Source organism: Musca domestica, unplaced genomic scaffold (genome assembly GCF_030504385.1).
Source record: "Musca domestica strain aabys unplaced genomic scaffold, Musca_domestica.polishedcontigs.V.1.1 10, whole genome shotgun sequence".
NCBI classification, from domain to species: Eukaryota; Metazoa; Arthropoda; class Insecta; order Diptera; family Muscidae; genus Musca; species Musca domestica.
This window is the reverse complement of record NW_026712115.1, coordinates 6488998-6506234: the sequence shown is the minus strand read 5'-3', so window position 1 is coordinate 6506234 and position 17237 is coordinate 6488998. Positions and strand designations below refer to the sequence as shown.

General features: G+C 33.3%; 1 protein-coding gene across 4 annotated transcripts; it reads right to left on the bottom strand.

Annotated features, from left to right (window-relative positions):
- Window positions 1-3337: 3337 nt before the first annotated feature.
- On the bottom strand, window positions 3338-16999 carry LOC131803915 (larval cuticle protein LCP-30-like). Of its 4 annotated transcripts, none has more exons than XM_059125825.1 (7): window positions 16786-16999; window positions 9271-9403; window positions 8018-8047; window positions 5376-5547; window positions 5297-5312; window positions 4392-4561; window positions 3338-4312 (listed from the first exon to the last, which is right to left on the bottom strand). In XM_059125825.1, exons 1-7 carry the CDS (start codon window positions 16819-16821, stop codon window positions 3883-3885), a joined length of 987 nt encoding a protein of 328 aa, XP_058981808.1. In that variant the 5' UTR covers window positions 16822-16999; the 3' UTR covers window positions 3338-3882. The 4 variants fall into 4 exon arrangements, with proteins under 4 accessions (XP_058981808.1, XP_058981815.1, XP_058981809.1 ...); XM_059125832.1 differs by having other exon boundaries at window positions 9355-9403; window positions 16786-16997; XM_059125826.1 differs by lacking the exon at window positions 8018-8047.
- Between the last annotated feature and the right edge of the window lie 238 nt (window positions 17000-17237).

Below are 17237 nucleotides of genomic sequence, written 5' to 3'. Positions count from 1 at the left end.
AGTCAAAAAAATACACAACAATTTAATCGAGGCTACGATTATTACGGAGAATTATCTGGGTTCAATTGTATTGCTACCTTGAATCCCTCTAGTAGCCAGATATTTGCCATTTAACTTTAAACAAGTGAAAAAACATTAAGTTCGGCCGGGCCGAACATTTAATACCCTTCAACTTAGGGTAAAGGAAACATTAGAACCCATTGTGACCCACAAGTACCAATTTTTATATATATGCGTAAGAAAATGTGGCAAAAATCATCAAAATATCGAATGTCGGGAGGTACCGGTATATGGGGCTATACAAAAACGTGAACCTATACATACTATGTTACGGCAACGGAGCTAGAACCCATTAAGAAGAATTGTGGCAAAAATTATCAAAATACCGAATACCTGGAGGTACCGTTATATGGGACTATTACTAAACGTGGACCGATATATCTCATTTCAATACCAACCATCTTAGACACAATACAAATAGTTCTGATAAATTTTGACGCTCTACGCCAAATAATGTGGGCTGTATGGTGATTTCAACAGACAGACAGACATACAGACAGACGACTTAGAATTTTATTCTGATTATATATATATATATATATATATATATATACTTCAAGGGGAATATTTAGGGATGTTACAAACATAATGACGAATTTAATATGCCCTCCTTTCCAAGGAGGAGGGTATAAAAATATTAGTTTCCTGTTCGCTTGGCATTTGCTACGACAATTAATAAATCTCAAGGACAGACTCTTCGTGTATGCGGACTAAATTTGACAAGTTCCTGATTTTCTCATGGTCAGCTATACGTGGCATACTCAGGTGAGGATAGACCGAGCGTTTTCTTGCTTACGCTCCTTAAGGGGAAACACGCCAGGTCTTGTGTTTTTGTAAAAATAATGGGATGTGTAAAGTATAAAGAGAACCGGATGCTTATATCGGATATTATAATCATTTGGTTAATCAACATTTTGCCCCTTTGTGGGGAGGTACCAGAAAGAATGGTCGGATCTCTACCACCATTATAACATATCTTCTGTTAATAGTAATATTGAGAAGTACCAAGTCTGAAGGGAATCGGATTTAATTTCGCGTTTTATGAGCTTCATGGGTATTCCAAATGTTGAACCTTAATGGAGAAGGTACCATAAGCAGTGGTCCAATATTTTCCAACTTCACACCAGGTCTTGTCTTAATAGAAATATTGGGTTGTTTAAAATTTAAAGAGAATTACACAATTCACGTTTATGATCGTTTGGGTTATTCAAAATTTTGACCCATTGCGGGGGATGTACTAAAAGGTCTGGACCGATTCTCAGATAGAAATATTGATATGTGTGAAATTTTAAGACAACCGAACCTTTATTTTATATTTTATTCGAGTTCTTGTTGCTACATTTTTGTAGCTTTGTGAGCACTTTACCCCATGACAGAGTGTTCTCTATATAGGTCCACGATGTTGTATAGCCCCCCATATGACGGTAACACCACGAAATATTAATTTCCCACATAGGAAAGTTGAATTTAAAGAATTTAAAATGTAGGTGGGTTTAAGGTCAGATTAGAACCCTATTTAGGGGTTGAAATGGACCAAAAATTGAAAAATTTCCTGATTTTGCAGTTGCTCTAAAGGTCACAATTATGGACCAATCGAAACGAAACCGACGAAATCACAAATAGACGAACAGGTCAATTCTGACCGTTACGTAAATGCCGACAGTAAAAATATCGGATATATATAGCGAAATATATAAAATGTATATATACAAAAGAAGGGGATGTTAGCTAGAATGCTTATATCTCTAGAATGGCTGGAGCGATTTTGACAAATTTTGTAAATTTAGAATGCCCTTTTGGCATAAACGTATAAAATCTAAAAAAAATCGCATAAAAAGATGCCAATAATGATGTTAATATAGATTTTGTAGTATTTTGTGACATTTTTTATTTTTTCATATTTTTTATCGCATGCGATATTGGAGTGTTTGTTTTGTAATATTTTTGCACTTTACAACACGGGTTTGGGTTATTATTTATATACAGATTGCAATTATCGTCCGATCCTCACGAAAATTTTCACAAAGGTAGGGTTAAGCTCAGAAGGGCTAAGCCCTGGACCAGCAACTTAAAATGTTCCTGATTTTGCAGCCGTTATAAAGGTCACAAATAGAAACCAAAGGACACGAAATCTTGCATGAAGTTAGAATTTAAGACAGCGGGTAGAATGGACCACTACTTTTGTGTGAAAAAATACCAACATTACTTACAGGCAATATCCGAAATACACAATAAGCGAACTTCTGGCTTTTTTATGCTGATTTCATTGACGAATATAACCAAATATCGTAGACAAACAAATCATATAGATGAGTCTAAATTTGGAGACTCAGAAGGGCGAGATGGAGATGGTCGCAAAATATTTAGGGGTTCAAATGAACCAAGAACAGAAAAAAATTCCTGATCACACAATTGAAGCCAATCGACACGCCTGAGAAGATGGTTAAGCACAGGGAAGAATTCTGGCATTTTGGATGACCAATGGATTATATTTAGCCGTAAAATGGATCATAAAAACTAACAGCACGACGGAATGCATAAATGTTGGGAAAATGTCCCCGGTCAAAATGCTAAGGGTAATATCTGGGCAGTGCTCCGTGACATAATTTCAAAAGCGAAATCTTCTAAAATGGATTTGGACATGAGAGGGCTTCTAACATATTGTAGTGTTGTAGGGTATCACATGGTCGGCCCCGCACGACTATAGCCTTTTGCTTACTTGTTTTTTTTTTTTTTTTTTTTTTTTTTTTTGAAAAATTTCTAATTCGTTCCAAATGGTGGAGGGTATTCAAAGTTCAGACGAACTTACTGCTTTTTTACTTGTTAAAATTTTAAGAAAGCGTTCGACTAATATCAAATGATACAGAATTCGAGATAAAAATTTATATATATTTTATTATTTGGAGTTTCCAAAAATTTTTTCTATATAATTTTGCCAAAATTCTGAACTCTAGCTATTCGTGATCGCTCTATATGAATGCTATAATATTTAGTATCTCCTAGTACTTTCGAAACCTTTCAGTTGAAAATTGCAAAATAAATTATTTGAGACAGTTACACATACCCATCTGTCCATTTGTGGTAATCACTTTTCCAAACACCCACATAAAGAAATTTGGATCTCTTGATCTTTTCGATAATTAAATTTAAGTTGTACTTTATTTAGTACATTTTGTACTTTTTTGGTACTTTCAGTATTAATCTTGATAGCATTACTCATGTAAAAATAAAATTATTTTCTGAAATTTTATTTTTAGAAATAAGGCAAAGAAGAAGATTTCAGTTTTTATTTCATTTCGTTTTTTTTATTTTTTTTTATAAAAATTAGCAAACTCGTTATAAATATTCAATTAAAAAAGGACTAACAATTGTGTTTTTTTCTTCATGTTTCATAAATAACTAATAACTAAACAAAGGATGTCAACATATGAATTTCTTAATTTTTATAGCGTGTTTTGTTTTTGGGATGGGTTTTGTTCATATGTTTAATAATTTCGTAATTGTGTTTGGATGATTGGGGATTGGGAATGGATGTTTTGTGGGGAAATGGGAGAGGAGCTTGGGATATGGGAAGTGATAAAAAATGGCAGCGATGAATTAAAACGTAAACATTTCTAACAAAACAAACAAAGGCTAAATATGGCCTTTAAATAAAATAAACTAAAATCAATTGGTGGTCCATATTTATAAAATTTGTGCAAATGTGGGGGGTTGAAGGATATTTTAACTGGGTAGTTAACTTCTGCTTGAAACCACTTAACACTAGTTATAAATAAGGTTCATGAATTTTGGGGGGGGGGGGGGGGGGGAGTGGATGGTGATTTAGTTATAATCATAGGATTCATCATCGTCCAAATTGCCATACAGAGCTTCCATCTCCAGTTGCAGTTCGTGGATTTGTTCGGCAATTTCACGGGGCATTTCCTCAATGTGAATGGCCTTGATCTCCTTCAACATGTCCTTGCTCATATTGTCAATGCGGAAACCACGCTCATCGAACAAGGGCTTCTCACCGTTGGCCTTGCGTTTCTCATCGACATATTTGAGAGCACGGGCAATGGCCTCTGGAATTGGTGGTGGTGTGGGGATGTGGTCGCCCTCGGGCACGAAACCTTCGTGGGTACTCTTGTAGTTGATGCGATAGAGTTTGCCATCATCACCGGTGTATTCGTAGCGTCCTTTAGCATGGGTGCCACCGGTGTGATGAAGCTTGGCCTGTTCCTCGCCATAAATACCGTTCTCAGTTAAGAAACTGGAAGGATTATAGAGAGGAAGAGAGAGAAAGAGAGATGAAAATGAGTTGTTGAGAGTATTCAAAAAAAAAAACTTACGCATGATCGTATTTGTCTGCCTTGCGTTCGTTCTCCTGGTGCAAAATCTTGTGGCGACCTTCATCGTCATAATTGAAGAGAATGCTGCGTGGTGTGGTCGTTGTTGTAGTGGTAGTTGTGGTGGTGGTAGTAGTAGTTGTTGTGGGTTTCTTGGTGGTCGTTGTGGTACTCTGTTGTTCGAGAGCAAGGTGGCAGTGAGAAGAGGAGTAGAGTAGAAAAATGATTTTGAATATTTTGTCATTTGTTTTGGATGAGGGGCAGATTTTGGAGAGAAGCATGCAGGTTAGGTTTAAGATCATTGCATGCAGAAGGTTTTGGGTGGGGGCAGTAATTTTGAAAATTTACACATTCCATTTCGTTTGGGGACTGGTAGTGGTGGAGTGAGAGTATGGTTGGATGTGAGTCAATTTCGGGGTTTCCTTAGCTTATTTATGTGATTCTTTTTTACATAAGTATATATGTGTGTTTGCATATGGGTGTGTGAAATATTGTACAGTTATTGATTGTTAAATAATACAAAACATTTATCGAGATTTCTTATTATATAAAAATGTATATAAAAAATAATACTTAAAATTAACACATATAACTTTACATTGGACACAGATCATGCAATGGGTAATGGAATAATTAGAATTTCAATGCTGGTCTTTTTTTTTTGTTTTGGTAAATTACAAGTGTTGTGAGGAATTGAGTTGATAGTCGTGTTGTTTGAAGAATTATTGTGCAGTATTTCAAATGTTGTTGTTTATGAGCATTTTTTTGTTTTTGTGAGACACATTTAACGTGCAGCATGTTTAGTCGTATTGATTTGATAATGTGGTTGTTTCTTCGATAATAGGTTCATGATCGGGAAAACCATATTCCAATTGTATTTCGGGAACTTTAAAATCAGCATTACTTACTGTGTACAGATTGTGGCTGGAAAAAACAATGAATAAATATTTAAAACAAAAGTTATAAAATCTACAACTTCAAACTTACTCATAAGGTTTGTCATCGTGCACATAGGGACGGGCATCATGATTGTAGGGTATATTGCTGCCACTGTATGGACCATAACCGCCATCATAGGGATTTGGTATATGTACATATTTACCCAATTCACGATTGTCCGAAACATGTACATATGGCACCGGCGTGTGCTGATAGCGACCTGTAAAATGAGGACAGATCTTTTTCAAAAATTTGTTTCTTGAAATGATGAGGTTGAGCGAAATTTGGTGAAAATTTTTGGATAATGAAAGTTATTTTTGTTTTGGGTTTTTTGAAAAATGATTGGTATTTTTTGTTGTTGTTCTTAGACTGTTACATTTGCAAAGCATTGCCTAATTGGTAGTTGATTGTAAAACAAAACGTAATAGTGTATTTTATTTAGCAGGTGCATTACATATTTTCAAAGTCAGTTACTGACATAAGCAAGAATATAAACTAAGGTATTAAAGCGAGTTTGAGGGGTCGTTTTAATATAGCATGCAATATATTTCTTCGTAAGCAGTTAATCAGAGTGCTGGTCTATAAAAAATACAGGCTTAAGCTGCTGATTACATCAAGAATTTTCAAATTTTGTTTGGTTTTTGTTAAATTTTGGGTTCATTGGAAATAATAAACTTATTTCAATCAATCCTTGTGGTCAAAAATGTTTGATTTTTTATCACAGTAAATACAAGAGGTCAAGTGGAAATAATTTGATATATTTTTGAATGCCTGCAATTCAGAATATTTTTAGGGTTACAAATATTTGTCATTTCAATTTTACCAAATAAATGACAGTGGTACTAAATGGTTACCAGGTGGTACTATATCATTACTTTCAAAGCTTTGATAGTAGACCTTTAAAAATATTCCTGGACTCCTTAGAATATCACAGCCATGAATGCAAAATGCAAAAAAATTCAAAAATTTTAAATAGAGATAATCCGGTTGGAAACATTTTTGGGTCTCCCTAATTTACCCTTTCGCTTACAATGAGAACCTATATGAAAATTTTATCTAGAAATACCTATTTGAAGACAGTTATTTCTAAAATGTACTGAAAGTCCTTAAAGTATAGGAATTAGGCAGTAAATCTGTATCTGGAATTTATCTCATTTGGAAAATGGCGACTTTTCAGGAGAAGAAGCGAAGTAGGAAAAGTAAAAGTAGGGTCATTAAACATTTGTCGAAGTTCCTTAAAATACTCAAACAGTGGTCATATAAAGTGGACCTATATTGAGCCAGTATATACTATTTTGAAAATGCTTCTTTTAAAAATGTGCTGAAAGTCGTTAAAATCTTTAAATCAGGTAGTAAATCTATTTAGCCTATAATTGAACTCATCTCGATTATAGACTAAATATAGTTGTGATATCTGAGTTAGGAGTTAGAAAATATGGTTGTTGCTGTGTTAGGCGTTAAAGTCCTCATATAATGAGGATCTATTGAAATATTTTTATTTTTGAAAATCTTCAAAATATTAAAATCAAACAGTTGATCTGTATAGCCTATCCTCGAACTCATTCTTTCGGAAAATAGAGCCTACTCTGGATACTGAGTAGAAATAGCAAAAAGAATGGTTCAAAAATTGACACCGTACTCCTCAGCCCTAAGGTAAACATAAAATGTAGAAGGAGAAGTATTAAAAAGCTTGCCTCTATTAAAACAATTAAATTTAATATTCAAATTCTAAATTTAAAGCAATTCCGTTGAATAATAGCGCCAAAATCATCAAAATACGGAATATAACATTATTTGGGGGCTATACGAAGACGTGGACCTATATTGATAGTTCTATGCAAGGATTTGTAAATTTAGAGCAAATTTGGGTTAATGAGGACTATACCAGAACGTGGACTTATATAGCCTACTTTCCATATCAAAAATCCTGCAGACCCTTAAGACACATCTGAGTAAAATTGAAAAAGGCAGCCTGGTATTGGACAGGATCCACAAGAACATGTGAAATTTCGTGGAAATTGTTCGGCCTCAGCCGTGGTGATGGGTCTCATACCAATATTTGAAAATTGAGATTCCTGTATATATTTCTTTATATCCGACAACGAAATCAGCATCAATGTTAACGTACGAAGTGCCCTTCTTAAGTATTTGTGATGTCGTTGGGTTTTCAGTTTACAAATTTTCGCAGATAAAAAGAAATTTTGATATATATCATATAAATATCATCCGATTATCATTAGAAATCGCGGCTTCTACAAGGTTCTGTACTCTAATGACCAGTAGAGGACCAATATGTGTTTTTACGGATTTCCATATGAAACATCCAAACTCTTATATTAATGTATTTTCCAAATTCCTATTGTGATGATGAACAAGTAAAACCAAAAGACACAAACAATAATCGTTCGAGTGTTAAAATCAAAAGACTTAAGCAACAAACATGTGACATAAAAAGACTTAAGAAACAAGCACGCAATGCAATAGCACAATAAATTTAACCTTTTGTTGTTGTTTCTGTACAAAAACAAATATTTACAAGTATACCACAATTAAGATGTCAATAAAATGCAAAGGCCTAAAAGAACAAATTTCTTGAGTTGGGCTTTAAATTATGTAGGTGTATTTTTTCGAGATGATTTTTTATGAGAATATTTGTATGTAGGTATTTAAGTCTAAAATATTAAGTTTACCATGGGCATCGATGTAACCACCTTTTCGGTCTATAAATAAATTGAATTTGTAATAAATTAATAAAAAAAAATGAAACAAATTGTATATTCAATAAGAAGTGTTGGAGAAAAATGTAGAAGAGATGCAAGGTAATATTGCATTTGAAAGGAATTTCTAACAAACAAAACATTAATCAGTTATTAAAAAAAAATAGTATAAAATGAATAAAATAATAAAATAAAATATTCTGAAATCTAGATTTTTTTATATTTTCCAAAAATTCTTTTGGAAAATATATGTTTTTTTTTACATTTTGTTAACATTGTTTTACATTTTGAATTAATGCAATTATTGACATTGCCAACAAAAGTTGATCATTTTTGCTGACATTTTTATAGCACAACTGCCTTATTGGCTATGAAAATTGTCATCAATGTGTTTGTTTGACAATGGCTTGTAATTGTAAACGAGATTCTGATGAATGTGAAGTTTTGAGTTGACTTTTGTTGTTGTTTGTTTTGCATATTATTGCGAAGTAAGAAGAAGCAGAAATCGAAAAGTAATATAAAATTATAAAATATTATAACCAAAATCAAAACAAGTCCATGTCATAAACATCAAAATTGCTGTGTGATTTAAACGTTACAACAATTAATGGGATCATAAATTTTTGGAAATTGACGGCAAAGATTCGAAAAAAGAGCAACGTATATGTAAATCGAGTACAATATCATCGGAGCGGCTAAAAATAACGAGAAAAAAGTTACACCTCTCCGGTATGAGAAACGTGCGAAGGTTTAATGACACAAATTGACGTTGTTTGGATTTGGTTTCTATATTCTTTTTTTTTGGGAGCAATAAAATAAAGCTTAATGATTAGCATTCTGATGGATGGATGAAAGGTCAGCACGTCCCACTTGGTTAGACATTGATGATGGTTACCCCCTTAAGAAAATGTGGGTGATATGCTTTGTGAATTTGTTAATCAAATGTTTTAAAAGCCAGTGGTTAAATATGCAAGTCAAGCGTTTCTTAACAATATATTACAACTGATTTATATTTCATTAGATTAGAAAATCCTAAGCGGAAGTGAATCTTGAAAAGCAGTTCCTTTCGGGGTTAAAAGAAAACAATGCGCATGCATTTTAACTTTTTCTGTCGTCTGCATCTGTTAGGGTTACAAAAGAAGCTCTTGTAGCATAGCAAAAGAGTTTTCGTTCGTTAGCATGTATTAATCAAGGTGGAAAATTGTAAACCATCTTTGATATAATACCTTCATCATTTGACCTGGGACGATATTTGCCATCATCGATTGGATGATATTTGCCATCATTGCGACCTGAAACATTATACTTGCCATTGTCACCGTTAGCGGGTGCAGCACTGCTCAAAGCAATAGCGGTGGCCTGGAAGAAAAAGAGAAGAAAAAAATTCAAAATTAATAAAAATACAGTTAAAAAAGAAAAATTTCTATAAATGAAGTGGTATTTATTTGTCCTTATATAATAAATGTAATTATTTGGGGGATAAATAATAACATTCCTAATTCTTTTTCTGTAACTGACCGTTACATTAAAATTTTTTAAAAATTTTTGTTCATTCCATTCTTAATTACTTGACATTTTTGTTTTAAGTGCAATCCGTTAAATTTCATCATCAATTCGAACTTGTTTCATAACGGTTCAATTAATCTGTTCTAATTATTGATTAGCTCATCTCATGACATTTTGTCACAAAACAAAAATCAATCTCGTTGTGTAAAATAAATATTTTGGATATTTTTGCAATTATTTTTATTCATACACAAAAGGCACATGCGCTATGCACTGGGTTATTGACTGCCAGACTTTGTTTTGTTGATTGTTATTCGAAAAAAATAGAAATATTAAGGAATTCCGTAAAAATATAAACAAGTTTTAAGCCCACATTTAATTATATGAATAATCTGAATAATCAAATAGAATTTTTGACATTTCTTAAATAAAACGTTTATTACCGTTTGTTTTTGGTATTCAGTAATATAATATTTTGCGATTTGTTCATAAACCTTCTATTATTATGAGCAAACTGCAAATCTGATTTGACTCTATTTCAATTTTCGTTTTCAAATATAGATTTGCGTTTTGTTTCCTTGAAATACAGGGTGAGATGAAAAATCTGCAACCAACATCAGACTGCTGCCATTTCTAAGCCACTTGTCCGACAGCTGTTAAAATTATTCCAGTGACAGCTCATTATATTGTTTTGAAAAGCATTTTGATGAGAATTTTCCAGAAAAAAAGTCATTTGGAATGGAATTCAAGCGTGATAGTGAGCTTTCTTTAAATTTGGCTGGAAAACCACAAGTGGATACCGATAGAGCACTCCAGCATTTAAATGTGAATAAATCTTTTGTGTCTCGTATTATCGTTACTGTGATGCTGGTAGCGTAGCACGACATCAAGGAAGTGGACGAAAAAAAACAGCAACATCAGCAGAAATGGTTCGAAAAGTAAAGAAGCGAAAAATGGCTCCTGAGCAATATTCCATTCGGCAAATATTGAAAAATAAGCTCGGGGTAGAGCCATTGAAATTCCAAAAAGTGCAAGAACTTACATCGCAGCAGAAAGAAAATAGACTCAAAAGAGCTAAAAAGTTGCTTCGCTTGGCCGAAAGTGATGAACTACCGAATTTGGTTTTCTCCGATGAGAAAACATTCGTTGTCCAGCAGTTTGTCAACAAACAAAAATTATCGTGTTTACTTGCCAAAGAGGTCAGCTGAAAATGTGCACCTTCGGTTGGCTACCAGAACTCAAGCGTCGGCCATGGTGATTGTATGGGCAGTCATATCAGCCGATGGTCGCTCTCTGCTGGTATTAATCGCCCGTGGCATCAGAATAAACGCCGAATATTATCGCGAAAATATTCTGGAGGGTGTATTACGCAAACATTTGGCAGCAGACCTTGCACATTCCCACAGGACTCAGCACCATCGCACTCAGCACGCGCCACCCAATAATGGTTACAGAATGAGGTTCCTCGATTCATTTCCAGCGCATAATGACCACCAAAATCTCCGTACACCAATACGTTGGACTATTGGGTCTGGAGTATTTTGGGAAGCAAGGTTGGCACTAAAAAATACCAAAGTGTCGATCACCTCAAGCAAGCGCTTTGCCGGGAATGGGCCAAAATTCCGCAGAGCTACATTCGGCAGCGTGTGACGGTTTTATTGGCCACAGTGTGGTCAGGGTATTAAGGTCTAAAGTACCTGCTCATCGGTAATTTGGGTATTTGGCTTTTTTAACAAAAAGCTAAGATCAGGTTAGAAGGTAGACTATATTGGATCACATTTAGTTATAGTTTTCATAAAAATTTCCACCGATTTGAGGTACATTTGTGTTTTTCCAACAATTTTAATCGGAAGTGCCTCAAATTTTATATTTCGTGTTTTTTGGGGATGATACCCTCAATATTAACACAACTATATATTTGGAATTAGTATCAAAATATGGGGGCTATTTGTTTGTGTGCCGCCTGCTTTCAGGTATTTTCAAGGGTTCTCCATCCGGAAAATTCGTCATGTTTTGATACCGCCCGTTTTTTGGTATTTTGGGTAATATTGCCAAATTATTCAACTGAAAAAATTAAATTATTACTAAAAAGGAAAAGTTCTTTTCGACTTAACTTTTGGAATGGAGCTCATGAGGACCGATCTGCGATTTGTTGCGTCTTTAGGACATACTTTTTAAAGGAATTGCAGATATTCGCAAAAAAACCTTCAGTGTAAGTACAATAATTAATTTTAGAAAATCTTTTAATTTTGGTACATTTTATATTTTCGTTTCAAGACTGCTGATAAGAGAACCGATTTCGTTACAAATTATACTTTCCTTGTGCCATTTTTGTGACTTATATGCAACAACAATGGCTTCATTCCAAACTTCAGATTTGGAATATGAAATCGACATGTGGAAAATTTAAAGAAAATGTGGAATCGACATGTGGAAAATTTAAAGAAAATCTGACTTTGAATTACTCTTGGTAGGTGATTGTGAAATTTGGGAGGGAGGTACAAAAATGAGAGGATCAGTAATGACAATTTTCACACCTGAACTAAATTTTGTCTAAATATTATGATATGCCGAATTTGAACTTAAATCGGGTGGCCAATGCCCTCAAGATGATATTCTTATGTGTTTCAGCAACCTTTTTATAAGTATTTTACTGGAAAAAGTGGACTCATATTTGTTTTTTTCTCATTTGCTCTAACATAAACTAAAATATTCTCGAACACCGATTTGACATTTAAAGAGCGTTAGTTTAATTCAAAATTTTGCCCTTTTTTGAAATGGACCAGAAAAAGTATTTAAATGTAAATGCCACACAACATTTTTTTGTGACCACCAACTTCTCAGAAAACAATAAATATTCAATATCATGCACAAATAATGGTACCATAACAGAAGCATCATCATCTTCAATATTGTTAATAACTGTATCTATACCAGTCTATTTATCTTGCCTGCAGTAAATAAATACCACACGAAAGGGAGTGTTTTTAGTTGGTTATTTGTCTGAGATTTCACTTTCAAACCCATGAATGGTTTTAAATGCTGATTATCAATAATTTAGCTTGACATGTGAGGCAAAACAAAAACACAGGGCAACGAACTCTTTCGAACATATTTTAAAACAATCTTATCTCTATATATTTTATGATCTTAAATATGGGCCATTTGGAATAGTCTAATTAAATAGATTTCAAAATTTTGTTGCATTTTTTCCATGTCTCACCACAAAGTGATAAACTCTTGAACTTGAAACACACACACACACAAAATTTCAAACAAGATCAGCCCAAAAATTATCACAATAAATGAATGTCCAACAATTTTTTTATTTTCCAAAATTTGTTTTTTTCCTTATACACATTTAAAATTGGAGACGATATTCAGGCTGATAAGATTTTATTTCTTTTCCCTCTGTTGTGGTGTTTGGAAGATTGAAATGAAGTTAAGTACGGTTTGGTTGGTGGCTTCTAACATGGGGGGTGCTTAAAACGAAACCAAAACTTAAGGAAAGAAACCAAACCGTATTCGGGGAGTGTTTTGTTATTGCTGGAATTTTAATGAATATCGTTTCGAAATATAATTAATATTATTATGTCTAAGAATGTCTGCAGCCATTGGCGAACACATTATTTAAAGAATATTTTTGAAATTTCATTGAGTCATGTTGTTGTTTTAGCCATTTATTTTGAAATGCAATGTTCTGGTTGTTGTTCCTGTAAAGATCAAGAGTCATATGGACATGGTATTAGTTTCCGTATGAGTTTTAATATATGGGCAATGTTTAATTGTTTTTTTTTTTTTTTTTGGTCAATAGCTTCCGCTAATAAACGTTATTTCGAAATCTAAATAGCTTATAGATAATGTTTTATGGTATTTTTTAATTCTACAGTTAAATAACAAAATGATTCATATATTTGTTCATGAATGGATTCCAAATAGAAATAAGTGTAGAAATGTGGGATTCTGGAATTCAAACTCACGATGAAACAAAACAACTGGAATTGTTTTAAAATTAAATTCATTTTCATTTTTCGTTATATGCTATTACATTGCACAAACCTAAGACAGTATAATTTAAAAAAGTTATTTCTAAAGTATAAAACACAGCATCTATTTAGAAATATACCCTATATAAAAGTATGCCAAATTTAGAACAAGTAGCAAAGGCTACAGTCGTGCGGGGCCGACCATGTAATAATCTACATTACTACTATTTGTTGGAAGCACCCTTATGTCGATCTTATGGAAGCACCCATTTTGGACGATTTTGTTTTTTTTTGTGGCCTGTAAAGTAAAACCAATATCAAGAATTTATTCTTGATTTATTCCATTTCAACCCCTAAATATTTTGCGATCATCTCCAAAAAATAATAAGCTGCTAATCTGGCCCCAACCCTATTTTCAATTTCGTGAGGATCGGGCTATAATTGCGACCTGTAGCGTAATGCTAAATCGACTCAGCTTGGCGAGATAGAAAGATCGATACAAAGTTTCCAATGTTGGAAACCAATATTTCGATGTGTAACATAATTTTTGGCCCAATCAAACGTATAATAATGTTGTAAGGTATAAAAACACGTTGAAAATGTGGCTAAAATAATCAAACCACTGAATACATGGGAGTACTGCAATATGGGGGCTATAGGAAACTTTAATTTATATGGACAATATTCTGGCACAGAACACATTACGAAATGTGGCTAAGGTAGACAAAATGCCGAATATCGGAAAGAACAGAGATTATGCCTATTCACAAAACACTTATATGCCAAAATTTTAGTCTACTACCTATATTATTTGAAAAGATAGCGTGATTAACAACAGCCGGACAGGAAGAAAGATAGACTTCGGTAAATCGACTTAATATTTCACGTTGTTCAAGAATATGCCTATACCTCGTAGGGTTTAAGGTAATTTTTTCGAGATGTTATAAAGAAATCCCAATATATAATATATCCTCCATGAGGAATTTCAAGTTTTGATGAAATTTATTTTCGTTTCCGTCATTATTGTCGGTTTCGACAGTATTTTGATGTCGTTATATTAAATCCGATATCAGTAAGAATACTACAATGTACCAAGTTTAACGTGAACTGGTGTAAAATTTCACTTTATGAAAGTTATGCTGATCATTGCTTATGCAAAAGGAGTGACCTCTTAAATCTTCATGTGAGAATGGTATCTTGCTTACAGAAGAATGTACACTAATTTTAAATTTAATGAGCGTTATTGGTATTCCAAATGTTGCTCTTTGGGGAGGTACATAAATCAGCGGACAAAAGAAAAAAACTAACGACATCGGATATGAGATAGGCCTATGACCTACGAAATTTTTGAAGTTTAGGTAGAGGGAGGCTTTACCAAAAAGAGATACATTCCATTTTCGAACCAGCTCCAATATAGACAAAAATATTGGTATATGAAAAAATGTTGAACTTTTGAAGGGGATGTGGGAATGAGTTGGCCAATATTGAGCAATTTCCTAACCTATGTCATATCTAAAAATAACGATGCGTCAAGTTCTAACTATATGTATGACACGCTAAAAGGTACTTGAACGAAGTTCAGTACGAGATGTTTATGTTTCTGTTTCAAAATATATTAACTTTTGTAGGGGAGGTGTCAAAAAAGAGATTTTTTACATTGTCTCTGTTATAGGGATAGGAAAAATCACTTTTCTGGGAAGGTGCCAGAAAGACTGGTCCGACGTATAACATTTTTACATTGGGATTTGTAAAGTTTGCGAAAATGATTATTATTCAAAATTTTTACCATTAATGCGGTAGGTATATAAATTCGAGGACAAATATGGCCAATTTTCACACTCAACCAAAGCTTTATATTATAAACAATTTTTAATGTGAAAAGTGTGAACCACATCGGTTACTCCATTCGCTAAATATAAGAAAAAGTAGGAAGACATACTTTATTTTAAAACTAGTTTAATTGGTTTCTGGTGTCTCGTATTACAAATGTTATTGTTATTCAAAATTGTGACGTTTTGTGAGAAAGGTGCAAATGGGAGTGGTTGATTTTAGTACCTGGCCTAAGTCCTGTCTAAATATATCGGTGTGCCAATTTTAGAAAAACTTTGTATTTTTGTGGGTAAGGTTCAGACGAAGTTGATCGATATTGCGAAAACTCGATCTGTATTTGGTAAAAATATTACAATATAGCATGTTGGGCCAAATCACAGACAGGTGGACATGGATCGATATCCTGAAAGAGATTTTGTACAAACATACTTATTTGGCTTACAAACTTGTTGACCTTTGAAGAATAGGGCGGAGGGTGGATCCAACTTATTATTATCTCGTCGGCCACACTTTGTTGTCTCGGGGTATGAACGTTTCAGTGTCTCTACACATCCGAAAGCTACAGATTTTTAGACCAATACAAAACAATTCAGAATGGTATATCAAAAAAAATTCGTAATAGTAACAATTTTGATCGTAAAGATCGGTTAGAAAGTTTTGTGGAATTTAAAAGAAAAAAACATTACAAAGTAGTCAAGAATTTTGTTCCGGAAGATATTGAAATCATCTGAATTTATAATCTACACTAACACTAAAAGGAGACTAAATTAAAACTTGGGGGGTTTGTTCATAATATTTCCCCTGTCATTGTTTTTTCTTTGGATCTAGAAAGTTCTATTTTTGTCTATGGCAAAATGGCTTCTTTTAACTAATACAATTTTCATATATTGCATATTTGGTGGACATTTTTTCAGTAATATTCATTTTTAAAGCATTTGGTATTTGGCTCTAAGCATGTTGGCAGTTAAAAATAAAAATTGTTTACAATGAATTGTCGTGATGTGAATTCATTTTTTTAAATTTTTTTGTGGGCACAAATAAAAAATGTTCTTGGATTTGTAAACTGCAATAACATTTGGAGAAGGCTAACTTTGAAGAAAAACTCATTTTGTCGTCCTTAACTTTCGATCACAAATAATATTTGTTAAATAAACTACTTTCACTTTTTAAGGAAATATCAAGAAATTTGTTTTCATATTTTTTGGCCACTTTCAGATATAATTCACCGTATTTGTACATTCACATAATTATTTGCCCCACGGGTTGTATGATCAATGTTTATATTATCATACAAGTGCCAAGTCCACTCCACGAAATTCACTTCACTTCAAGTTTTTTCTTTTTTTGGTTATGCATTGCCTTTCAATGTCTTTTAGTCTTTCAGTTTTCATTTTCACCAATCTTTTTTTTTTTACTCACCACAATTGTGAAGAACACAATCACGTTTTTATTCATTTTTGCACTTTTATTTGGTTTTATTTTTGTAAACTTTTGTAAAACACTAAAAGTTGATTCTTTGATTTCGTTTAAATCTTTTCGCTGTGCGATATTTGCTAATAACGTTTCACAATATACAGTGGAAATCAACGCTGGTCTGGGTTAATCCTTAAGCTTTGATTGTTGCAACAGGAATGTTTACTGTCCGTTCTCGGCTGGCCTCATTTATATGTGAACTGATTCTCACTTTTGTGGTATTCGAATTCGAATTCTTTGTATTTGAGTTAAACGAGTCACAAGAATATCGGCTTCATCATCAGCAGCAGTGGGGATGAGTACAACGGAATAAGATTAACAATGTGTGTTGGTGTGTATGTGCATGTCTTCGATACTGCTCTCAATTCGCTTGATGATTTGCCATCTCACAAAATATT